The sequence below is a fragment of the Taurulus bubalis genome (assembly GCF_910589615.1).
Source record: "Taurulus bubalis genome assembly, chromosome: 3".
Taxonomy (NCBI): domain Eukaryota; kingdom Metazoa; phylum Chordata; class Actinopteri; order Perciformes; family Cottidae; genus Taurulus; species Taurulus bubalis.
Window position 1 is genome coordinate 26,029,048 of NC_136591.1, and position 26,651 is coordinate 26,055,698.

General features: G+C 39.0%; 2 protein-coding genes across 2 annotated transcripts; one reads left to right on the forward strand and one right to left on the reverse strand.

The window, feature by feature from the left end:
- Positions 1-587: 587 nt before the first annotated feature.
- On the forward strand, positions 588-12,069 carry LOC306734779 (testis development-related protein; the record flags this gene model as incomplete). Its single annotated transcript, XM_079216169.1, has 4 exons — positions 588-674; positions 5,290-5,346; positions 10,569-10,684; positions 11,631-12,069. The coding sequence occupies 4 exons, from the start codon at positions 588-590 to the stop codon at positions 12,067-12,069; spliced, it is 699 nt and encodes a 232-aa protein (XP_079072295.1).
- A 2,361-nt stretch (positions 12,070-14,430) lies between these two features.
- fbxo25 (F-box protein 25) lies at positions 14,431-24,864 on the reverse strand. The gene is made up of 11 exons (XM_079216218.1): positions 24,808-24,864; positions 23,806-23,977; positions 20,740-20,834; positions 19,877-19,926; positions 19,665-19,757; positions 19,483-19,576; positions 18,706-18,890; positions 18,247-18,429; positions 17,764-17,907; positions 16,316-16,342; positions 14,431-15,859 (listed from the first exon to the last, which is right to left on the reverse strand). The coding sequence occupies exons 2-11, from the start codon at positions 23,928-23,930 to the stop codon at positions 15,770-15,772; spliced, it is 1,086 nt and encodes a 361-aa protein (XP_079072344.1). The 5' UTR covers positions 23,931-23,977; positions 24,808-24,864; the 3' UTR covers positions 14,431-15,769.
- Between the last annotated feature and the right edge of the window lie 1,787 nt (positions 24,865-26,651).

Sequence of the window (26,651 nt, forward strand, 5' to 3'; positions counted from 1 at the left end):
TAATTTGCTGTATACTTAGCCTTCTGGAGCAAAGGATATGAGTACTTCTTATACCACAGAATAGTTCAGAATATGTCATTCAAACAAAAAACTGATTTATCTATTTATACAATTTGACTCTGCTGTCAAACAACTTCATGACCGCGTAGCTCAATGCTTGCGTTGGCCAGAGATGAGACGCGTGACCCTTTCCTCCTTCCTCCTTCCTTCTTCCACCATTGCAACTTCAACCGACGGGGGTCGATGGGAGGAGCGACGTTTGGTCCAGGTGGTCGAGCCTGCGTAAAAATGCATCAAACACACGCACAGCACTTACGAAATAGTGAGCGTCATGAAAAAAAAAGTTGATCCCTGCAGCTCCTGGCACTCCTATGAATAAATAAGCTGTTTTCAGAGGAAACCTCCTGGATTTTCTGCGGGAGATACAACCAAAAGAGCGGAACGCGCTTCGGTGGTGCGTCGCTGCGATCTCTCTGGAAAACGGACGAAACGGGACCAAACAGTTCAGGGTGAACGTCTGACTTTTGTTCAAAGAAGGTAACTTGAAAACAAGATAAAGACGGCTTGTCTCAGCGACCAGTGGAGATATGTTTAAGAAAAGCAAGAGCAAAGTGCTGGTGGATTATGCTTCAGAGGAAGACGACATGTCCTGGCACCATCATCACTCCTACAAGGTAAAGAGACGACAATGACAGTCACTTATGTTCGTTTTTTTTCCTTAAGCAACAGGATTAAAATGACAAAATGATACTGTATAAATATACTAGAATGTATTATTATACTTGTTCAGCGTGCTGTGTCACTTGTTTCATGCAAGGGCTTAACAGTAAAGCTGAGACAGTTGAAACGGATCAAAAAAAGTTACACAAACTATTATAAGTAAATGAATAATAGACACAAAGAAACAAAACTAGACATACATGTTACATGTTGAGGAACAAATTGTGAAGCTGCTAAACTTTAAAAAAAAGTGGTCAAATACACCTCATGCTGTTAAATTGAGAATGTGGAGAAGGAGGAGGAGGAAGAGGACGACAAGTGCTCAAACTCCTGAAAATGTTTCAAAATAATTTGATGTAAATTAGTGTAAACTTTGAATCTTTTAAAATCATATACAGCTCAAAGATAAGAGTTTGGATTGACAGACAGCACTTGTTTTTGGAAAAAAAGAGAATGAATGCACACACACACACACACACACACACACACACACACACACACACACACACACACACACACACACACACACACACACACTTGCACAAGGAAAGGCCAAACGCACCCAGACGTCCAATCCCATAAGAAATACTTCACTGACATGTTTATTTATTCTGCTTCTTGCAGTAAAAATAATGTGCCATCATGAATTAAGGTTTTATGGTGAGAGTAAATCAATATATTTATGAATTCTGGGGCATACTAACATCTCAATAGAATTGTGACACACTTAGTAATTAGTAAAACTTAATATTAACAAACTACAGAGTTTCAAAATTAAACTAAAGAAAAATGTAAGATAGTTTTTAAAACACAGAGAAGAAAATAATGTTAAAAGTTAATTGTAAACCATTATGAATTTGTAATACACCACTTCAGATGTTATCCAGTCCCTGCATTGCCGCACTGGATGTCTAAATGTGTTATTAGCCAATCGGAAAGATGAGCCAACACCAACAGCATTTTTCATCCGTTGTTGTGATAATGTTGATATCTGCGAGCCTTGGCTGGGTTTTATTGGCTGTTCTTAACTTCCACCCTGGGAACCAACACATGTAGACCTTGACCCCCAAAGAGCTGATTTGAGTTCAGTTGGTGACACTGGCTACAGTGGTCACCAGAATAACTTTGGATGATGGGAGCTGATCTGAGATCTTTCCTGGGAAAGTCATCAGGGAGGTCTCTTTGAGTCACCATGGAGATCAAGTACATGCCGGGGTCAGGGGTCAGGTCATAAAATGTCGTAAACACAGTGAAGAGCCCGGTCCAGCCCAGCAGTGATACAGGATGAAGCAAGGATGAAGAGTTATGATAACACAGTCTGGACACGCGGGCTGAGCTCGTTCACATCACCGGCTGATATCGAGATGGATTATCTGGAGCCTCTTTGCGTCACAATCACATTGCATGAATATTTGAACCTTTTTTAAAGTATTTAGGAAGAAAAAAAAGCTAAATTAATAAATAAAGTTTAAAGATACAAAAAGGGAAATTTCAAAGGAAAGTCAAGGTTCAAATTAGGCTAACAAATAATGATTATTTTCATTATTTTCCCATTATTTTCTTGATTAATCAATTAATTGTTCAGTCTGTAAAATGTTAAAAAATAGTTACAAATGCTGATTACAATTTCCCCAAATGCAAGTTGGCCTTTTTCATTTAGTTTGTTTTGTCTGAACAACAGTTCAAACCCAAACACATACAGTTCATGGTCTTAGAACACATAGAAAAGCAGCAAATCACAATTGAGCAAATTATACAGAACAACTGTTTTTGTTCGATGACTTAAACGATTATTGATTGTAAAAATGTTTACCAATTCATATTATGATTAATTAACTAATTGTTTCAGCTCTAAAAGTTAAAAGCATATTTTGCCACTTTCGAAGTAAGATTGACCCACAAGTCTGACTTTTAACTTGTCTTAATCTTGTACAAAGTACAAGATCAAAATGTTATGTTTGCATAGTCATTACAAGATACATAGTCTCTTTCTGTTGCACTTGTTTATTCTCTGTTATCTGATTTTTTTATGGGAGAGCAGATGGCCTCCATGTCTGGTCACTCAAATGAGTTAAAACTGTACATCAGCATCACCCACACGGACAGAGACAAACAGGCAGACAGATAGAGACAAGTATTAAGGGATAATACAGCCAGAGACACACAGAGGAAAAGAGGGAGTGCATAAAGGGGGAAATTAATATCTATCCTCCCTCCACAGTGCTCTAGGGCGACTACAGTACAGGCCCTGTGCCGCAGCTTGCTTTCACTCTCTATTGAAGTTCAACAAGGCAGCTGTGAGCTTGCAGGAGGTACGTGTGTGCCTGTTTGTCTATGGCTTAAAGCGGTAACACACTTGAATACTTCAATAACACCACTCTAATACCACGGATGGGGCCTGCTTTGTGAAGTGGGATCATGAGAGTACAGATCATGTCTGAGCAAAAAACTTCAGACGGCCTCGCATATACATCATAAGTGCAGAGGAAAAGAAAGGCAAAGCTGAGTGGATCATGTGTTGAAGGAGTAAGGGTTAAAATCAAGGAAATCAAATGTTAGTTTTGTCAGGTAAAAAGTACCTTTGTACATTTAATGCAATGGTTCAATATTAAAAATATGATTATTCTTTTCACAAAGATTTAGACCAAGGGGTTAATGCTCCTTTATCTCTATAAACAGATTATGGAGTCATTTGCTAACAGTTCCCCCCTGTTTCCAGTCTTTATGCTAAGCTAAGATAACCATTGCCTGGCTGTGTAGCTTCATATTTAGTGCACAGGTATGAGTGGTAGCAATATTCTCATCAAACGCTCATCAATAAAGTGAATAGGCATATTGTCTCACTATTCCTTTCACCATCTTGGTCGTTAAAACATTTTCTGAGTCGCTGTTCTTGGAGAATATAGAGCATTGTTGGTGTGCAGTGGCTTTTTGGGAACTACTGCATCTTTATTGCCTAGTAATCTGGCTTCTAAAAGGACAACACTGTGGTAACATTTACACACTTGCACACAAACTCAGTCAAAGAAAGAAAGAGAGACAGACGGAGAAAAAAATGCCCCCCTAAGGTGTGAAAGCAGAACTCTTGCTTTCTGTTTAGAAATGTTTTTACTCCCTGAAACACTACTTTCCCCCCCTGAATCTCCCCCTCACCTCCCTCTCTCTCCGTTCCAAGTTGTTAATGCGTTTATGCCCTAACAGTAGTTTGCAATCAATGTATGTGAGTGTGTCTTTGATCAGCTCAGGTGGCGGAGACCCAGCAGACTTTGCTCAGACATGTCCAACCACCATTTCTCCTCCCCTATTTCTCTTTCTCTCTCCCTTTCTGAGCTGTTAGAACTTCTTACAGCTTTGATCATTTTACAGGAATCCTGGCTCCACATCAGTAATCTCAGGCTCAGCTGCATGTCTGATGACTTCTTGCTGCCCTCTTCTTATGATTTCATGTTTTTAAATCTTTTGGACCAAGTCCAAGTCAAGTCATGCGTCTTCACAGACAAAGCACAAGTCAATGGCAACTGTAAAAGTTGTGGACATATACATCCAGAATACATTAGACTTATAGAGCTGGATCTTCAGGAGAGGCATGTTATCCTCAGTACAGTAATGCTAATGCTTAGCCCTGTGCACAGAATTGATTGGTCTATATTTTAGAGTAGTCACAGTCTGTCAAGAGATATTTACGTGACTATGTGCTAACATTGTTCACTTTGTGTTTGGGTTATGAAAGGCCTACCAGAAGTCTTATTAACTTTATGTTTGTTTAGGGATTTTATTAGAGCCAACTTTATGGCCTGAATGTTTTGTTTTGAAGTGTGACGTCTTTAGGGAGCCAAGTCTCCACAATTCAATTAGATCATTATTGTTATTATACATATTATGTACAACTACATTGTCTGCTGCGGCTTTCTGAAAAATTAGGAAGAAAAAAATGGAGGCAGTTGTAATAAATGTATATTAAAAAATAATAATAAATAAGATAAGGTTAATAAGATGCAGGATAATTACAGTGTACACTGTAAACATATTAGGCACGTCAAGTCTCACAGTAGTTAAGTCCAAGTCAAGTTAATTCAGTCCAAATCAGGCTTACAGCTCTATATAATCCAAAACAAAGTAAAACAAGTTGTTCACATAAAATGATAAAAACAATGAAACTATAACATATTTTTTAAACAAAGGATATATGAAAAATGAAAAAAACCTGGACACTGAAGCACAATGGAGCCAAAATAGCTCCATTTATATACCCAAATCATGTACTGTTGAGGCAATAGGTCAAGGATTTGTTTTTTCTCTCTTTTGTTTGAATGTGCCTTTTGACTTCAGTGGCTTCCCCTCATCCAGCCGGTCCTCGATCCCTCCATCTCGCCTTCCAAATGCAGCATGTTTATGTTACACCTCAGAAAAAGATTGCCCTCAGTTTTACAGAAAACCCTGCACACACGTCGCAGACACACACATCCCTGCCACAAAGTGTGGATAGTGTGTGTATTTGTGTTTGGGGTGGTTGCTATTTGTGCTAACTCACTGCTGGTGTGTGTTTGTGTGTGTGTGTGTGTCACCTAGGACAAAGACATAGAAGGAGAGGAAGAGGAGGAGGAAGCTATCACTGCAGTATCCAAGGTAAACAGCACAACTCCACAGCTATTTGGACATAACACAGACACAAACTATTTGCTTCCAAATTAATTTTAGTTACCCCGTAAAGATATGCACTTGTCCAACATGCTCTTATCTTCTTACACATCGACTGCACACACACGTGGACATGCTCACAATATTGCACTTTTGACTCATGGTTGTGTAATCCTAAAATAATGTCTTATGTCATCAAAAACATTTTCTTTGAAGGGCTGCCGCCTCATAGTCGACAAAACTGTTGTTTTAGTACACTTGTCATGCTTTTTTGTGCTGAATGACTTATTCCCAAGAAACCTATGAGCACATCTCAAAACAAGAATTATTAAACTCAGTTTTACAAATTTGGCGATTAAATCAACAAATCAATTTGTCTATAAAATCATAGGTGTTAGTGTACTAAGAATGTCTTTGGTCGAGAACAGCCCTAATCCTTTGATTAACTCAATACCCCCAATGTACTCATGTGCACAGGCAGTTTCTTCTTGTCAGATGACCACAACGTATTTTCCGGTGCAGCTGAAGACGGTGCAAATCAGGAGGGTCAGAGCACTTCTGCGTTTATCTGTAAACACACCAGCTGTCAGCTGTCATCCCCTGCTTTATCCTTAACCTTATCACTGGAAAATCATTTTGTTTGTTGTTATAGCGCATGTTTGTGCACTTGTACTATTATCCTTATCCTAAAACCCACAGCTTGGAACAGTGGAGTGAGGTCACTGTAGTTTAGGGTAATGATTTAAGACTTTGGGTCTTATATTTGTAGTTTTGACCATCATTTTTTTTAATCAGTAATAACAACATTATATTCACAAAGCTAAAAAACACTGCACAACGTCAGATGGGGAAAGAGACACATAAGTCAGATAATCATTCAAGTCTTAAACAAACCGGATATGGTTGACACATCCAACCTAATTAAAAAGATGTTTGACAACATTGTAAACTGGAGAGATTTTAAATGACATTTTACAAAAACATTACACTGTATCTAAAATTATAAAAAGTTACCAATAAGGTTCAACAGAATGATCAAATAAGATTGGCTAAACTGAATGATTATATTAATTATACATATAATGTACACATAGAATAAAAAACTACAAAGGATTGACATTTAAGTTGAATGCATCATTTGGCTCTTTTGGCATTTATGTTACATATTACTTGATGAGGCTGCAGTGACAAAGTTGATTGCTCTTGATTGGACAGCGCAAAACATGTTTGTTGGAAGCAATTTACACACTAGAAAGTATGAATTAGGCCAAAGGTCATCGTGAGTTTGATGGAAAAAATGACTTTGTTATCATCTCTGTAAACTTTGATTTGTAAATTATGGTTTTATGATTTTATGATTATGGTTTGACAAGTGGCCTTTTTGTGTGCAGCAGCTTTATCTGCAGTTGTGCCCACAATGTGTGTGTGAGAGATGCATCTCCTGATCTGTATACCGACAACAAGTCTTCACTCTGAGGTCTGGTCCTGTCTGAACAATGTATTGTCTCAGAGCTCTGCCTTTCCCTTTATGTATGCAAAGCTACTGTAGGTGACTTAGTTCACAGGACATATTTAACGGTTTATCGTGTTCGTGAGGACAGGGGTGGCTGGGCTGGAGAAGGGAAGGAAACGCAGCATTCATTCTAGGAGCTGAGCCTTTTGGACGGGAACAATCACTGTGGAAGAAAAACAAGGCTGAAAATAGCCACAGACCGCTCTGACACCATGGAAGGCTACAATTCCTCCACCATCGGCTGTTTTATGCTCCTATTAGGACACACAAAGTAGACATGGCGTCCTGAAAGTGAAGGTTACCTTTAACTGTAAAAGGCTGATTCCATTGACATTCTACAGTGCTGTTTTACCACTTTTTAACATAAAACTAATCAGTCACTGCAAAACATTCCTGATTTCCCCCTAAAAAAACATATATTTGTTAGGCAGATGTCCTAAAGAACTTTTTTTTGAGACAGCTATAGCCTGGCTTGCACTAAACTCACTGTAAAACCACAATCTGTCATTTTTAAATGGTGTTGCTTGTTGTTCAACATGTTAATTAGTGAGTTGAGGTCAGAGTCGCTGGTCGGGGGATTTTCTTACCTTCAGATAGACCTAGGCTATTTCTTCAAGTTATTTATAAATATTTGCTGAACCTAGCTTCAGAAAAGTGAGAATTCGCTGGATTGCTGATCTGCAATCTATGGTTATGGTTTGTAGAATACAATTATTGAAACAAAGACAAATTTATTGATGCTGGAAATAATCGTTAAATGCAGCCCGAATACATAGCATATTATAAAGAGTGACGGGAGAAAGATGTCAAACAACAAAGGCTGTGGACGGATCAAAACTAGGAGTGGGTTAAAAAATCAATTACATAGTATTGCGATATATTGCAACAAAACACGAACGCCAAGTATCGATTTCTTATTATATAAACTATTAATATTGCAATTAGGAAAGTCGGGATTAACTGATTATCTGCGGTTATATAAATTGCGCTTTCATATCCATAACAATTGCTGAAAGATACAATATTTGTGGTGCCATAATTTCTGCAGAGACCGTAGACTGTATAGCTAGCTACATGTTATTGGTTTGTGTGTGGTGAAATCTCCTCTCGCAGGAGTCACGTAACACTTGAACTTCACAGAGGTTCTCAGTGTTCGTTTTCAAATGCCAAAAGATGCATACATTGCCTTATTCATTGTTTTCACACAGAGCCACACATGCATCCACGTTTAAGTGCTATTGTAAAACTGGGACATCTGGGACTTAAGGTAAATTGTGTATTATTTCAAAGTAACAGAATTTAAATAAACAGAATAGCAATACATTTACCAACCATATACTCTATACAGTAGCCAATAAATGTAAATATGACAAAAGTCTTTGCAGTAGAAAAACAATGACCTGATTGCTGACTCTAACCATGACTGACTAACCATAATTAGCAACTTTTCCAAAATCCAAATGCCTCTTTAATCATTCAGTTTCCATTTCTGGCGTATGGATGGAGGAATTCGGTCCAATAAGAGCTCTATTGTTCTGCCAGGCGTGGAGCTGTAGGTAAATCTCCCCCACACAGTGAGTCTCTATGAGCTGCTGGGTTTACCTACTTTTTGGCCGAAGAGATTACTGGGCACTGAGCTGCTTTGGATCTAGAGGCCCGGAGGTTAATGTTGAAGAGAATGGTGAATAGGCAGGCCTCTGTATGTGCACACATGCATGCATGCACATACACAGCTGGACTTAAGCTACAGTTCATGCACACACACACACACACACACACACACACACACACACACACACACACACACACACACACACACACACACACACACACACACACACACACACACACATATACAGGCTGATACATTCAATCTGTTTTGGCATCTCTGGTTTCTTTTACTGCAAAGCTCGAACTACAGCGAATCTGATCCACGGTTCACACTTGGCACGATGGCACACAGGAAACAAGAAGCAGAGCAAGGAGAGCGACAGAAACAGTAGAGGCCGTGTTAAAATAGGCAAATTTTTTTATTTCTTGCACTCAAGCATGTCCATAATGAGGAGAGGTGAGATGAGGAGGACCTCATTTTCCGTTTATCAGCATTATCAGCAACAGTGCCTGCCTCCTTACGAGATACCACAGTGAGCAGAGTGTTTCCAAATCCATCAAATGTCCTTTCGAAAGTGAGAAGATATCACAAGTGGGATGATGAATAATTGTGTGTGTATGAACCGTAGAGCGTGTGTAGCCTGTGGAACAAGCACATCTGTTTAAGTTCATGTTATCTATGCTCACAGCGATTTTAATTGATCACCATAGGTATAGAAGCATAAAAAGCAGTTTAGGGGACGCCATGGTTGGAGGCATTCATCAAACAGTGTTGTGAGAACTGATAATGTTTTGACAAGGGTAATGCAAAGGCAGGCACGGATATGAGTAGGAGCAAACGTTATGGCCTTGACAGTTGACATTGGGAATTCTTCCCAGGCACGAAGAGAAACGGAGCCAAAGGTTTGTAGCATACTCACTGAGGAGGGAGGTATCTGTACACGGTGGAAAGCAGCGAGGGCAGAGAGGAATTCTGATGTGACGGGGGAGACCGGGGGAGTTTCAGAGAAGGTGGAGGGTCTTCCACTGGAATGTGCCGCACGTTATTGCCAAGTGAATTCCACTCAATCGCTCTGTCTCTGTATTTATCTCTCTATAACATTTTATAGATTTTTGTTCAACAGCAAGTTGCCCTGCAGTTGTATGCAGCATTATTACCGTAAAACAGTATTTTGGGGGAATATGCTAATTCACTTTCTTCTCAAAAGTTAGATGTGTTGAGTTTTCTACACGTTAAATATGCAGCTAGTTAGCTGAGTTTAGCACAAATACGGGGAATGGAGAAACCAAAAGTAACATAATCTGCTTAACAGTGGAGTAACTTGTGGATGAGAAATAGTCCAGCACACATTTACCCACAGTAAAACTATAGTATGTTGTTTTTATGCTTTGGTTTTTCTCCAGATTAACAACTGGATAGAACCTGGCTGGGTATTATCCCTGTTTCCTGCTTTGTTTTAAGCTAAGCTAATAAGCTACTAACCAGTTAGCTTAGATCATACCATCCTCTTGTCTGTGTGGTAAATGTGAACCTAGAGCCAAATAGAGCTTCATCTATGGGGGAAAACAGCTAGCCTGTCTTGGTGAAGTTCCTTTGTCTTTGGTCTAAGATAAGATAACCAAGCTACAGGCATAACTTCATATTTACCAACCTAAGAGTGGTAGAATGCAGCTTTAACACATGAAGCATAGACTTCAATTGTATTGTTCAACTCTCAGCAACATTTTTCCAAAATGTCAAACAATTTCATTAAGGATGATAAGTGCTGCAGAAAAACCTTTCGTTAATTTGAAAAGACGGACTTAAAAATGTTGTGTAGAGATGACTTAGGTTTGACGGAAAGCACATTTCATTACTTCAGAGCCAATGAAAACCATCACAGAATTTCAAAACGTGCACATTCATCAATCTGAGCATAAGGTTGCTTTTCTAAATTCCTACCAAGTTGACTTTACCCTCTTCGTGTAGCATAAATCACTCATAAATAGGCATCGAGATAACAAGCTAACATGCAACAGATGCGGGTCATAATTTCATCTCTGCAATTCTAAATCAAATGCTCTCTTTTCTGCCGATTTCCGTCAGGAGGCCAAGGTGAAGAAGATCATGTCCAAGAAAGAGAGGAGGGAGAAGAAGATGTTCTCCTCTAAAGATGACGAGCACTTCTTGTTGACCGGAGTAAAGCTGGCTGACCGCAGAGGGTGAGGTTACACACGCAACTGCGTCATTACTCATCTCACTCCAAAGAAGACATGTTATCTTTATCACAAAGTTATTAATTAAACGTAGCCCTATAGCATCACAGTGTGTTTGGACTTCCCCATGTGGCTGAAACGAAGAGAGAGGCCCGCATGTCATTTTAACAAGCCTAGATTGTGAAATCGCCCCAATCCCCCCAACAGGCGTTAACATTTCACTAAAATATTTACTATATACTATACTATGAGGGAGGAAATCCATCTAATATCATGACTATACACACAACCATTTCCTAGGTCTTACACATCGATGTAGAGGGGGTAAGGTGTCAATCAAATATAAAACTCTTTGAAAATCACAAGTCAAAACTTGGAACAGTTTATTTGCTCCATACATCTCTTTACATTTTTTATAAATAGACCAAAGAGCCAAATTATGAAAATAAACAAAAATGTAATAAAAAATCTAAACTTTAACAGACAAAGACATTCTGATATTGATTGCCAGGTGGATATGAAGCCAAAAAAGAGCCTCTGTACACTAAAGAGGTCCGTATTTCAATCCGTATCATATTACCACTACCAGTATATAAAATGTCCAGCCCAGATTTGCTGGTTTACATCGTTGTAAGTCGGATATACTACTTTAAGTACCCATTGATGTATGCAGCAAAAATATTTTCAAACTTCTGAGTCACGTCCAACCACTTGTGTTTGTTGGAATGTAAGACAAAGCTTCATTTGCCAGCTGTTATTAACTTTCAGACCCTTTCAGGAAGTGGAACATGTATGAGGAGGAAACCCTAAATGAATCTCTGTGACAAACAACCGGGAATTCCTATAAAGCCTTTCTGTGTGGGGAAAGTTCCTGTCTCCAGTATAAAGATGTCTTGTACCCCACCCACCTATAAGTTTGTGCTTCTCTCCCTCTATTTGTTTTTCTCTTAAGGTCTCTCAAGAAAATCAAGGATGATGAGAAGGAAAAGGAAAAAAAGGACAAGCCAGAGAAGGGCCACTGTTTTTGGGAGAGTGTTACCATGACCATGAGGCAGATCTCCCCCACCAAAAAACTGGAAAAGATGGAGGGCTGGGAGCCTCCACACCTGGAGAACTCAACTGACACTCTGACCGATGAAGCCCCAGAGGACAAGATCCAGAAAGAGCACTCGCCAGTGCCCTTCCCCGACTCTGTAGGCCTCCCGTTGGAACTGGCCTCCTGGGCGGGCCAGGGTCTGGAGGAGGACTCTTCCCGCTATGCGAATCTGTCGGACTCCAAGAATTCAACAGCTGCCATCAGGTGGACAGCCCGCGCCAAAGTCAAGTTTGCTGGCATCAGCAGGATGAGCAGAGGGATCGTGTCAGAAAGTGCTTGGGAGGGGTTTAAATAGGAGCCATTTCACCTTTAATGCACTCCCTTCTCACTTATATACCGTCAATAAAGAGTATGAAGACCTGAACCAAAAATCTGCTCGTCTCTGTAGTCTAGTTCTGGATGAAATCGCTGTTAACTGGTATTGAGATGCTGTTGTAAAGCCCTGAATATAACACTTAGCGTTGAAGTCACTCAACATGCTAGTTTTATCGATGGGCTTTTGAATCACTGACAAACTGTAAATTACAACAAATAAAAGCCTTAAACTACTGTACCATTTGAAGTGTTATATACACTGGCCTGGCATTTAGATATGTTGTATTGCCAATAAATGAGAAGAGTGATTATCATATAATTATTATGGCTGTCGGTGTTAGAGAATTAATGAAGAATATACAAGCCTCCTGAAGACTTGGTTTTCTGGCTTTCTGTAAATACAGCACTAAGTGAAGAATGTGAGTCTGCAGCTTTACACATCGATAATGGGTGCAATCATGAAACAGCTTATGAAATAATTTAGTTTGCAAGTGTAAAAAGAGAGATTGATGGAGAGGAAGTGAGTTTGATGGACTTGCATGCACTTTTGTTTTAGCGAATCACAGTTGGCATTGCTCAAGAGATTTGAAGTTCTGTTGTGTTGGGAGCATGTGAGGGAAACAAATCAAAGCAACCCTCACAGTGTCATAGTTTGATACATGTTTAAATCTGATGCCGAATAATTTTGTATAACATTTGTAATGCTGACAAGATGAAAACCAAATTATGTGTGTACTTGTTTCTTGAGAAAAGCAGAGACTTCATGCAGCTGTGCCTTGTATCAATACAATGACATCAGGTATGTGCCGAAAATTTGAACTGGACCATTCTCTGTGCACAAAACAATGTCTATGCATGTGCAGATGGGTCGACCCAGCATGCACTTGTGCTGCATCAGAGACTCAAACTGATTTTCAGTTACAATCCCTGGATGCTGTTAGTTTCACCAGCAGTTGCAGTTCAACAAATGTGTGTCTGCTACATTATAAAGTAATGTAATGCTGTTTGTATATCTGTATATTGTTTAGGCCTGAGACAATGAAGAATCATTTAATTTCTACTGTGATTTATTTTTCTTTTAGGTGAATAAGAAACGTCATACCACTGATCTTTGCCTCTCTTTTCTTCTTTTTCTTTGTTTTAATCTGTTTACTGAATTTGTTTGATGCTGCAGTCTGATTCATTGCAGCCAGAAGTGTACACAGATACTGTTCTTCCAGGGATGCATGTATCCTGTATTTATTCATTAAACAGCTGGGTCACATTTTCTCAAGCGGAATGAAGATCTAGTTGGACTGTGTGGCTCTACTTTGTTCAACGCATTGCAGTCTGGAGTAGTGTTGCCCCGCTACTGGAATTTCTAACTAGTACAACCTTGAAAAATATCAATATTTCCATGGAGAAAATTGGCACAAATTGTACATAATATACAAATATGTTTTTTAAATAGTGAGGAACTTTGATCAAGTTATGAAACTGTCTCAATGTAATACTGATGCCTCTATTTTACCTTCATAAATAAATGAGACCATCAGCGAAAAGACTGCCTATTTTATAATTATTCTTTATGCTCGTCATCGGTGCCACCGGTTCGGATTCAATGCAAAAAACTGTGAAATCATGCAGGTTCACCAGAAAGTCCTTCATCTCAGACTCCAGCGACCAGCCCATCGCGGACTGACCCAGATCCGGATTTCCTCCGACCTGAAGTCAGAAGCTCCGGTGGGAGGAGGAGAGCTCAGCGATCGGCAGCAACATGTCTTCTTCTGGCCAGGGGGAGAGCTTTGCCTCACTGCGAGCCAACACCGACACCAAACTGCCAGAGGCCAAGACTGTATGTATTGTTGCTCAAGGGAAGGGAGAATCAGGAGAACCAGAACCAAACTGTTTTCTAAAAGGGACATGGATTCTCGGAAACTACCACTTTTGTCCACAGAGACCACCAAAATCAACACAGGTTGAAGCACTGGTAGTAGCTTTAAAAGATAATTGTAACAAATTGTGTCAATGATGACCTTTCTTGGCTAGTAGCAGAGAAAAGTGAAATGGCCACAGCAGCAGTGTGTCAACTGTGTGTTTCGAGAGAAGATACAAATCTTAAGTAATCTACTTCTTGATTTTCACTGATACAGAGGACAAATCAGAAACGGTCTTGTAAAGCATACTGTTAAGTAAGTTATTATGAAAATTATTGTTCTGTAAAATACAATTTTTCCTCAATTTCCAAAATATTTAACTATGTGTACAGATATCACAATCTATTTCTTCTTCCTTTCCATTGTGTTGCCTTTAGAAAGATTGAAACTGGAGCAGTATAAAATGAAGAACAGAAATAGGTTTTTAGAAATGTTTAATTATTTATAGCTAGTTCATGTCCCATAAAAGCATTGATGGTTCCATCAAGAGTATTGGGACGGCATCAGAATATTACGAAAGTTGGAGGAAAGATACAAAACCATTTATCCCCATAAACAATGTTCAACATTTTCTCTGTCTGTCACTTGACAGTTCTGACTACGGTAGATTGTAAAAATCAATGGAGTTTTTCATTATTTTATCTTTGTGTTGACGCTTCCTATGCACAGCAATAATTCACAAAGGACAACATACAGTATGTAAACAGAGACTCAAACATGACATGCATTCAGTTATACCACCATATTATTTAAATATCACCAAAACAGAACAAACAGAATAGTTAACTCCATTAAATAAGCAATTAACCAGAGTCATCATATTCTGCCACACTGTAAATATTCCTCCCTTTTTCCATTCCAAAATTAAAACAACTTCTTAGACATTACCTATCACCGCTTACCTACCATAAACATGCTACAATTCCTTGTACATATAAATCCTTTCACATATCACATTTAAATATAATTTTTACCTTTCCTCTCATGAATAGCCTTTTTTGTCAAAAAGACAAATATTTGTGCAGGAGGAGGAACAAGGTTACATGTATTTCAACCATTAGCAACATTCTTAAAATCTACAAACCTTTCCTTGGTTTATGGCAGTGGTTCTCAAATTTTTTTGTCATGCCCCACTTTGAAGGAAGAAAAATGTTCATGCCCCACCGCCCCAACAAAATTGTAACAATAGATTGGCTTTTGGCAAAATGCCAAGAATTGGCAAATCGCCAAGGCTCTTGGCCGTCGCGCATGCGCAAGCGTAACCTGTTAACGTTTCAACGAAGGTACAGGCATTTGGCCATGTATTTATTATTGAAGTTGTATATCTGTGTACTTTGTACTATGTGAAGTTCTCATGGGAAGAATGGTCGTCCTGAAACCACAAGGTAGCCGGTTCGATCCCTGGTCTCCCCACAGTTCGCATGTGGAAGTGTCCTTGAGCAAGACACTGAAGCCCCAGTGCTTCACAGCAGCCCACTGCTCCTTAATTACTAAGGATGGGTAAAATGCAGAAAATAATTTCCCCACTGTGGGATTAATAAAGGATTATAAAAATAAAACAATTACCCCACCACTAGAGCCCCACAGTTTGAGAACCACTGGCTTATGGAAACACTTGCGAGTAAGGAAATGAAGACTTTAAAAAAGTTATTTCTTTCAGTTGAAGCCCTTTGTATTTGGGTAAATGACCCCGAGGTCTCGCAAACGCTCTTGTTTTGGGAGTGAGGGTAAACGGCGGTTTGCTTGATGACCAACATGGAGGGTTTAGAATTTGAAGAGGTCGATAAAGTGCTGTGGAGAAATGGGCATGAGGCAGCTGTCTGGATCGTTGGCAGTGCATGGATGGCCACAGTCCTGGAAGAGTCAATCAGCACATTGTTAGAAAAGAAGGGAGACCAGGAAACCAGGGGAGCACAGATGCTCCCAGTTCAGACACAGCAACCAGTCATTACTAAGAACATGGAAGGACTTCAACACAGATTTAGTGATGGATTTACAAATAACTGGTGCAACCTGACGTTAGTATACACAGAGAAACATTTGTGTAAAACTGAATGACAACTGACCCTTTTCTTTTAGACGCAAGAACTCTCAACATTCAGAGGAATTTATTAACTTTAAGAATGCGATTAGAGGCCATTAAAAAGACAGCACAAAGAGTGAGATTGTTTACTCAACACACCTGGGGAAAAACAAGATGACATCAAGAGAAACTGAGAATAGAACAAGACATAGCTTAACACATGAAAAAAGATAAGTCACAAATGCGACCATCGGGGGAAACATGACACAAACTGGGACGGAAAGTACCTTGAATAACAAAGCCAGGTGGCAATCCTTAAGGAATCAGGGAGAATGGGAACCAGGAGAAGAGCCGGGAAGGAAGGGAGACGAGCAAGGAGAGGGACGCAAAGAGGGCAGAGGTTAAAAAGTACAGGGACCCAAACAAGGAGGATAACAAGATTGTTTAAGTAAATAAATGGGGAGGGAGGATAGATACTTGGAATAGCTGCATTTTACATCTAAGCACTGTCAGTATGTGCAGATGGTTTAAGGTCAGATCTCATATGTCAATGAAAGCAAACAAATAATATGTTTGCTCTTGGACTGATATGTAAAAACAAATTGTACTGGACAATTATTACCTCATTGTTAATGTATGCTTCCTGATGAATAATCAGAACATGGAGCTTTTTTTTGTTTTCTTTTTTTTACACAGTCCTCAAGTTTTAACAATCATTTTATCTGTAAAAAGTCAAAGCAGAAAGGTCATGTCAAGGTTTATTTTTCAAAATATTCCTCAATATTTACAGTTTTAAGTTGAGATTCCAATTATTATTGAACACCTTTCTCACGGTATGCAAGAGACATATCAGTGTGAGAGGGGCTGTATGGTTGGACCAAAGTCTCCTTGAGACTTTAGAAACAATAGAGTGTGTACCAAAGACTGTACCAAACAATAATGGATGTTTTGTCTCTGGCCAAGGGAATACGATGTGCTCTGATACAAACGTGATACTTGATTTGATAGACTCTCCTGTCTGGCCTACGTACAGTTTAAGAGATATCAGGTCTGTTTCCTTGAACAGTGCAGGTTTCAGCCCCAAAGCAAATGCTGTTTTTCTTTCGCTTCAAGGAAAAAAAGAAGTCAAGCTGCACTTATATCAGGAATTGATTATGGGGATATTTTATAAATGCATGCAAATGTATCTTCTTTGAAAATGTTTGAGTCAGTGTACCATGCTGTGCTACATTTTGTCTTTGTTTTTGGTTTCTGCACATACAATATCATTGCAGTCTGTATAAGAACGTTGGCTTGCCTTCTATATAAAACCGCAGAATGGAACTGTCACTTTCCTATGTTCTCTTCTGATGCCGGAAAAATATCAGTAGCTGCAACTCCTGATCTTGTATACAAATTATGTTTGTAATTCCTAAAACCTGCACCGTTTTTGGTGAGAGCGCTTTTATCGTTTCGGACCTCTATCTTTGTGTGAGCGAGATATTTCAAACTACATTATTTCATAAGCATGCAATATTTAAAAAAACAGGATTATGGATCATTTGAGCATTGAATGCACTTGCCTGAACATGAAATGAAAATTATTTGTTTGATGCAGTTTGATTGTGTTTTGATGTAATTTTCCTTCAATGTACAACTAGTAATTTATTTGCAGTTTGTTGAACCGACTGGCTAGTCACATAATGTTTCCTAGATAATATGAATATTGTTGCAGGTGTGTGCTCTTATTGTTTACCTTCCAGAAGAGGATGTTACAGTTTTTGCAGAAGTGCAAGGTGTCGCCATACTGCTCCTTCATTGGATAATGTTTTGTCAGGGTGAAGTACATCAGCTTCCAGTCCACTTTGTCACTGTTGGATAGGACCAAATCCCTACAGAACTGCACATGAATGGAAAGAAAAAGACAATAATAAAAATAAAAATAAAAAAAACACAGGGGACAGGGATGTAATTAGAACTGGAGCTAAGTGTAATTAGATATAGTTGAGAACAAATTCTCATTAACACCAATTCTGAGTGGGGGTGTATGCATCTGTGCATGAGCTGTGAAAAACATTGGCCAACTTTGCCCTCTAGTGGTCAAAAGGTGAACTACTTCGCAGACATCTCTTTTATTAACTATTATTGCAAGTTCACTTTTAAAATCATGATTAAAATGTCAGATGTTGTTGCATATTCTCATTTTCCATGTCTGATTAAACTAAATATGTTCTCTCACCTGTTTATCTGAGAAGTGAAAGTGGCAGAGTTTCTTCCACAGTATCCTGTCCTCACTGAGGCTGTGCAGAGTAGGCATGGCCTCCCCGACGTTAATGATGTCATAGGCGTCAGATAACTCACAAAGGATCTTGTTCTGTATGTGTAGCGGCAAGTCGTTGAATGTCATGCCATTGCACACTTGCTGGGAAGACAATTAAGAGAGAAAACTGGACTGAACAGAAAAACAAAAATATTCCTATGACATGAGTGGTGACCCACTGATAACCACGTGTTACAATTCATACAGGTTGAACAGATAAGTTTCCACTACTTCCACATTTACATACAGGCAGCTCAAATTTGACCTGGAAGCGTGTTGAGGCCCAGAGGACGCCAAAGCATGTCTTGGGATGGACTAAACACGATGGAATACAAACACGCAGGCGTACAACACAAACACCAGTACACCTCCTCCTACCTTGGGGATCTGCAGGTTTCTGACCTGCTGCTTCCATTTGTGAATGGTCTCCAGTCGGCACAACCAGATGTTGACGTTGCCCACGAGGACACACCTGCCAACATGGATAGTCAGATTGTGCAGCGTCAAGCTCAGGTCCTGCAGCAAATCCTTGACAAGGCGCGGGTTGTAGTGGTCGTCTAGAACTAGTAGTGACATTTTAAAAAGTTTTTTTTTTTTTTTAAACAACGAATATTTAACAATCAAAACGAATATTTAAAGTCAAAATATTAGCTGCTAAAATATATAAATTAAAAACATAATTGAACAAAAATGTTTCCTTCTCCCACCTTAATACCTATAACTAAATTTAAGGGAAATGAAAATCCTTAAAAATAAATGAATTGCTGAGACAACATATTTTTTCTGAAAAAAAAGAAGAAACAATTTAAAGAACCACAATTTCAAATGAACAATGCATTATTTTAAAAAGGGATGACTTTACATGCGGCAGACTAGATCTAAGTAAAGTAATTTGTTCCACCAGGCAACACAACCCCATAAACTACAAATACTGGATTTGTGGTTCGGCATTCAGTGCAATAACACGAGCGTGACTAAACAGTAGCCTGAGAAACAGCATCTTCTAGTTGCTCAGAGGGTTACCATTTGGTAAAGAGATGTTCTTTCTGTAAAATATAATGCTATATTTACACAACAAGGGCCTAAATATGGTGTAGGTTGCAAAAAAAAGTGTACTGACAAAATGTTTATACAATATCTCTAAGGCCTCCTTACCCTTTCGTACAATCTTCTCCAATATATTGAAATAGTTTTTCTGTGCAGCTCCGCTCAAAGAGGTCAGCTGGGTCCTGGCTATTAGCTGGAAAAGCTACGGGATAAAAACAGAGGTATACTGTTGATCTTGTATGAGTCGTAAAACTATTTCAAAATCAACATTTGTGATTATCATTGCTCACTTTTGCAACATAGTTGAATCTTCTCAGGTCCTGAATAGCACTGGAAAAGTCTAGACGGTTGAGTGCTTCACCAAGCGTGGAGTACCCATGTCGCTGTGTGTCAACATGAAAATACACACACATACATTTTTGTTTTAGAAATGTTTATTTAAAAAATAAACATGTACAAAAGCCTTCATGTGAAATGTTTGAGTAACAGCTGCATCACTCACTTCTTTCGTGCTCCTGTTATGCACGTAGATCCATTTATCCACGAAAATAACTGGACAAGGAAAAAACGAACACATTATTCATTGGAGTTTAAGTGTTTTTGTAAAGACTTACATACTGTGTGTCAAGTGGACATATTATGATGAGAACCTGTGCAATTTAATGCTATCCAATCCAATAGCTTTGCCGTGATTTTTTACCTTTATAAAAGATCATTATTGGCTAATGTTAACAGCCAATAATTGATCAAAACCGTTCTGCAACAGTTTCAATAAACACTGGACATCATAACATCCCCAAATGTATAATTTGCTGCAGGGTTGTGGTAGTGAATTTGCAATAAATTGAAAGGTGTTAACAATACTGTTTCATTCCTGTGTTTTGGGCACTCAAATTGCAGAAAATAAATATACATATTAATAATGTTAACATTATTCAACTTTATGATTCATATAAATGGGGCATAGCTGTAGAGTTAACATTTTTAGACGAGCAAGCATGGGTTTATGATAATGACGAATCAATCACGGTTTCCCACAGGTTAACTGTGGAATGGCTGAAAGTTACTTTTTTTTATTGAAACACTCCCCAAAACCTATCACTATCACCTATCAACTTTACAAATGTAATTCATTGTAAATACACATAGCCGTCCATACAATGCTGTCAGCTTCAATACGACGCTTCTCAGGCGATAAATTAACAACGTTTTCAACAGGTGGTGGTCCCTTTACTGTTAATTACGACTTGCTCTTCTTTTTATTTCTACTCTGCTGTTTATTTTTTAAATAAAAAGGGCTTTTAATTTCTGTACCACAGACTCCTCATAAAGTAAAAATAGGGATTATGTGTTGCTGAAACTCACACTGAGACTTGGTGTTATCGTTGAAGAGGTCCTTTTTCCTCTTCATCGTGACGAGCTCACACACATCTCCAACAAACAGATCGTCATTGCAGAGCCTGTTTGGACAGAGAAGGCATGGGAGGAATGTGTTAAAACCATCTCATGTAAGTGTGACAGGTGCTCTTGAAATACAATTACAGACCAGTGTAAAGAAGCCTGGGGGAAGTGAAGTCAGTGACTTCCTACTGACGTCCATCCTTGATGGCACAGAAGAAACCAAACGGAATGTAAAGGCCCATAAATTCTTCTCGTAAAAAAAATCTAGTGGCTAAGAAGGCTAAGTCTGATGTAACATGAGTCCCAATAGTTAAGATGTGACATAATCATTCACATTCAATCAACAAGGACATCAAGCTTCCCACCTACAAAGATTGCGTATATGCAAGATATTTGAGTAGCAATCCTTGGGTTAAAAGACCTTATAATAGGGGCATATTAAACTATTTTCAGATTAAAAAAAGAAAGAAGATGAATAAAGAACATCTTGGCAAACTATTCGGCCACATCGTACCTCTGTTTTTGCAGTGCTGATGGTGTTTTTTTTTCAACCAGGTTCCCACAAAGTAAAGGGATCATAATACTTTAATAAATAAAGAAATAAAATATCATAATAAAACTGTATATGGATCTCAGACAAAATCCTATTCATTTCATTTCATTTCATTTCATTTCATTTCATACAGGTTGATAGTAAGCTTTTGCTTGTAAAGAAAATGACTGATGAAATGGTTGCAACAAATGGCAATCTTTTGTTCCTGCAACAGATCCCAGATTACACTCAAGATATTTATTCTAATGAAAAAGCAATGTTCTGTTTGTGAGCTTTCAAAAGCTGGAGGAAATGTGTACACCAAGATGATGAGTCAGCATGTGGCTGATTTGAACACGCATGCGAGCACGGTCCCCAGCTTGGCTTTTCAACAGAGGTTGCATGCGGAGCTCCAGCCTCCGCAGAGACAATAAGAAATCAAACACAGCAGCAGGAATGTTTAGAAGGATTTGCTGGTGTTTAAATTATATCCTGAAACACACGAGCTAGAGAGACGAGGGTGATGTAGCAAGTCAGGGAAGACAGGGAAGAAAACAAGTATGCAAGTAGTCTGACAAGCTGTTACACTTCTCTTATTCACTGTTACATAGATGCATTTAAGTTGCATTTATTGCATGCTTTGGCATCTGCAAGATGACTAGACAATTAGGCAATTTAGACAGTGTCAAATACATTATCTCTCACAGACATTGACAGTAAAGTGTTTGCAGATAATAGGTGACAGATGTAACTACTTCTGTAACCATGTGCACCATGCTAGTTGACATCATAATGCTCTTCTTTCTCTCTGGCCTCCTTCTCTCTGGTTAGTCTGCCAAATGTACATCTGCTGCATGAAGTCACTGTCCTCTCTGACTGACAATGCATTTGGAGAGCGGCCAATTCGAACGGATGATGACATTAGTTATTTTTCTGATGTGTGCCCAGTGCCTTTTTGTGAAGAGACTGCTGAGAAGCCAATGAGGCGACAGCGTGGCTTGAGGGAGATATCGCCAACTGGTGCCGAGTTAACCCCGTCAGGCAGGACACCCGCATGCTGCTCACTGTTTGAGCATTGTTTGCTCGTGAGCTGGTTAGTGTATCTGAACACTGCAGCTCCTTCCTCTCTCTCACACACACACACACACACACACACACACACACACACACACACACACACACACACACACACACACACACACACACTACAACTTTATATTTATTATAATTTTTTTATGAAACGGGGCACTTCATTTCATGTATGACTTGACTCAACTCAACTTAAATCTACTTGCACTTTACTGTCTTCTTCCTCTTCTTGTTTTATTTGGTATCTGGTTACAAGCAAAATCAAAGTTTGGCTCTCTCCCATCCTCCTTAACGGGGGAAGCGGCTGAACAGCATCCCGTGAATAGTTATTCATGTTATTTATTCGGCATGCTTTAGTAAAGTCTTTTGATCCTTGATCCTAATAAAGTTAGAACGTTTAGTGGCATTTCATTTGGAGTAAATGTTTTTCAATGGACTTATTCATCAAGTTTCTTCACCTTCAGGTTTTAATAAAATACATTTTGTATAATTGTATGTATAATAGCCATCATTACTTTTAATACTATTGTTAAAAAAAAAAATTCATTTTCGGAAAATGTGCAATACATACTAGTTGAAGCTCACGGGGGACATTGAGACTCAAATGAATTCAAGCAGCACAGAGAACTACTAAGCCATGTGCAGTAAGAAGGCAATGCCCCCTTACCCACTTTCTACGCCCCTACAACCTGCACCTTTCCTCACACCCATCTTCAAACTCTGACTTCATTTTGATGTCAACTTCACACCTGTAAAGATGTGTGACTCCTAATCAGGACACAGGCAAATGCCCACAGACATAATCACCTGGCAAATTATTTAAAACCACCTCTGTGGTAGTGCCTGCTACTTTTAAGTCTTTCAACCCACAAAACGCTTCTGGGAGGGACAGTGTTATAAAAGCTTACAACAGGTATTGTTCAACCTGGTAATTTCCTGTCAGCTTTCTACAATCCTCTTCCACAAAATACCTCAAAAGTATTCTAGAGATAGGATTATCTCTAGAATACTTTTGAGGTATTTTGTGGAAGTTGGAAGATGTCTTACAACCCAGTCAACACTCAAAGTGAGCCTTGGCCTTACTTTGGTTAGATTCTGAGAAAACTACAATTCTGATGGGGCTCGAAAAAAATACTTATATACAGTCATTTTGAGTTTAAGTATTTTACTTATCAAGTTATTTAAGTATTTGTAATAATACTGTAGAATAAGCAAATATACCCTGATAGGGAAACATTGTTGTTCAGCTATGTTAGATTTGATTTGACAGGATTACATTTAATTAATTTGTCAATAAATAATGAATTTGCTTAAGTAATGACTCATTGACCAAATCAAGTTTGACACTGCTAATAAAAGCATTAAAAAGGCAGATATAGATAACAAAGGTGAATAAGATATGATTTTACCCTTTCAAGTCCATTTCTCTGTTATCTTCCAACTCGTGTCCATAAAGGAACATCCTCTTCCAGCCATGATCTGTCTTTGTCCAGCTCCATCCAGGTGACCTCCAGTCCTTGCCCAAGAAAGGCATTTTAGCCTGGGGAGGGTGGGGAGGGGGACTCTGAACAGAGAAGGTCCCTGCAACCCAAAACACCTGGAGGGTTAATGCGATGGGGAGGAATTATGTGTGTACTCTGGGTTTTATGGAAGCAAACAGAGGACATAATAACTAACTGAAAATAATACATTTACATTTTCTCATCTTCCAATTCAAGTCAAGTAAATGTCTCCTCTGAAATTGGATTGGTGAAATTAAAACTATAAGATTCAAGATGAAAGGTTCAAACGTGAACATCAGAGCGACTGAAGAGAATCAATCCATCAAGTTATATTCTGTCAGACATTTGACGAAAAACAGGTTGGAATGAGGAACACTTTTATCCAAGTGTTTGAAATTGCACCACTTGAAATTACCGAAGAGAGAAATGCAAAACACATGAATTCAGATTGAATACAGTGCTATTTAAATTTCAACAATAACTGTTAAGAAAGCCATCTATTATGGCCTTTCTTTACAGCCATAGCTTCGGACTGTAGTCTGCACTACTGGTTCTTGTCCGGGTCTTTTTCTAACAACCGCTGCTAAATAAACAAGAGGGCCATTAGATTTATGAGGCTCGTCTATATTACGCATTTTAACGCGATATTATAGGTAAATACTCGGATGCAAAGTGAGCCAAATTGCTTTAAAAACATCCCTGACAACGACTATGATGCATTTAACTGAAGCATTTGGAAAAACATGACAGCAAACACTGTCAACGTCGTTTCAGCGCTCAACAGTACAAAATGAAAACAAGACAAGCTGTCAGTCGGTTCAACGCATGCAGTCCCGATAGGACGAAAGATAAAGAATATAAACTGCTCTTTAACAGCTCTGGGACTGTCTGAAAAACGGCTAAACAAACCTTTAGCGACTCGCTTGTTGTATCGTCTGTTCTTGTTTCTGCTTCTTGTCTCTTCTGCCTGCCGTGCAAGAGATATTGACGAAAGTAGCGTTACTTACAAACACAGTGCGATTCGTCCACGCCCCCCTGCTGCTCTCTGATTGGACGAAACGTCTGTTTATATCGTTGCTGCCACAGACCAGAGTCGTGTAAAGTGAGAGTCGCGGAAACGGAAGTTCAAAATACTTGATTGTCACGTGATTCATCAGTCTACATTAACCAGAAGTAAATATAGAAGTATTAGATTAATGTCATCGACACATGTGGCAAGAACAGCTGAATGTTTGACTGCGCATCTGATTATCTTAAATAAATACAATTTATGAATAGTCTAAAAAAAAAAGGTCAAATTTGTAGAGTCCAGCCGTGGTTTGGGATCATTACAGTTGTGATTTTGTGTCAAGTCTTTTTTTATTTGTTTACGTGTGACGCAAAGACTTCCGCAAAGGTTACACTGGTGTTTCCAGCCTCCTCGATCCTCTCTCCTTGCCTCACGATGCATTTTAGGAATTGGGAAGTCTGGTGTTACGGTTTAACAGGCGACCATGTTAACTGGCGACTTCCGGCCGAAAGCGTCTACTGTTGTCGTCGTTACAGCAGATGTTGAGAATAGCAAGAGAACACGTCGCTGTCCTCGTGAATGCCGCATTGTTTAATTCTGCAGTTCAATGTCTAACCTTCTCGTCTAAAGTCTCTGGTCAAAACATACCGGACTAGACGTTGTTGAGTCTTTTCAGGGAAATAATCCACGCGAGCGGAAGCGTCGCTTGTTGTTTATGAGTTGAAACAGGAAGTCAGCAAATTGCCTTTCCTTTGAAATAAAGTTGTTACAAATAACACATGATGACTGTGGAGTCTGTTTTGTGCAAATATCTGTTACGTAATTTAGCTCTATAGTACACGAAAAAAGAAGAGAAAAAAGATATACGTTTAATTAACGGGATTCAAACTCATATCATTAGGTGGAAAAAGATCACAGGTCAGTGGCATTACCACTACACCAGGATAGACATAATGGATTTTCTTGTGGATTTACAATGAAATCATCTACAACACAGTCAGCAGTCACATTTAAACGGCAGAGAGCCACCAGATCAACTTGCGACCAACTGCGACTCCATGGAGCATGTTGACGTGACCTGCGGAGCGCTTTACAATATCGCTGCTTTCTCAAACTAATAGACAGCTGTTTAATATCAGACCATTCAAAACGTCTTTGTAGAACTACAAATTAATGAGGCAGATCTTTGTGGTGTTGTTATGAGGTGAACATACACAATGTGGACAATAACGCAAAGGAGGGAACAAGAAAAGCAGAGCCATAAAATTAAGAATTCAACCAGCCAAGAACACAGATGTGAAACAGTTGAGTTCACTTGAATTTAATAAGGGAAATACATTCTCACAACACAATATGTAAACATGGTGCACACTCAAGGTGAACGAATAATATTTGATTTGACTTCCTGTTTCAACACATAAACAACAAGCGACGTTTCCACTCGCGTGGATTATTTCCCTGAAAAGACTCAACAACGTCTAGTCCGGTATGTTTTGACCAGAGACTTTAGACGAGAAGGTTAGACATTGAACTGCAGAATTAAACAATGCGGCATTCACGAGGACAGCTACGTGTTCTCTTGCTATTCTCAACATCTGCTGTAACGACGACAACAGTAGACGCTTTCGGCCGAAAGTCGCCAGTTAACATGGTCGCCTGTTAAACCGTAACACCGGATGTGCAGCGCTGATTTCCAGGTCACAAAATGAGCATTTAAAATGAGCATCAATTAAAAAATCCTTTG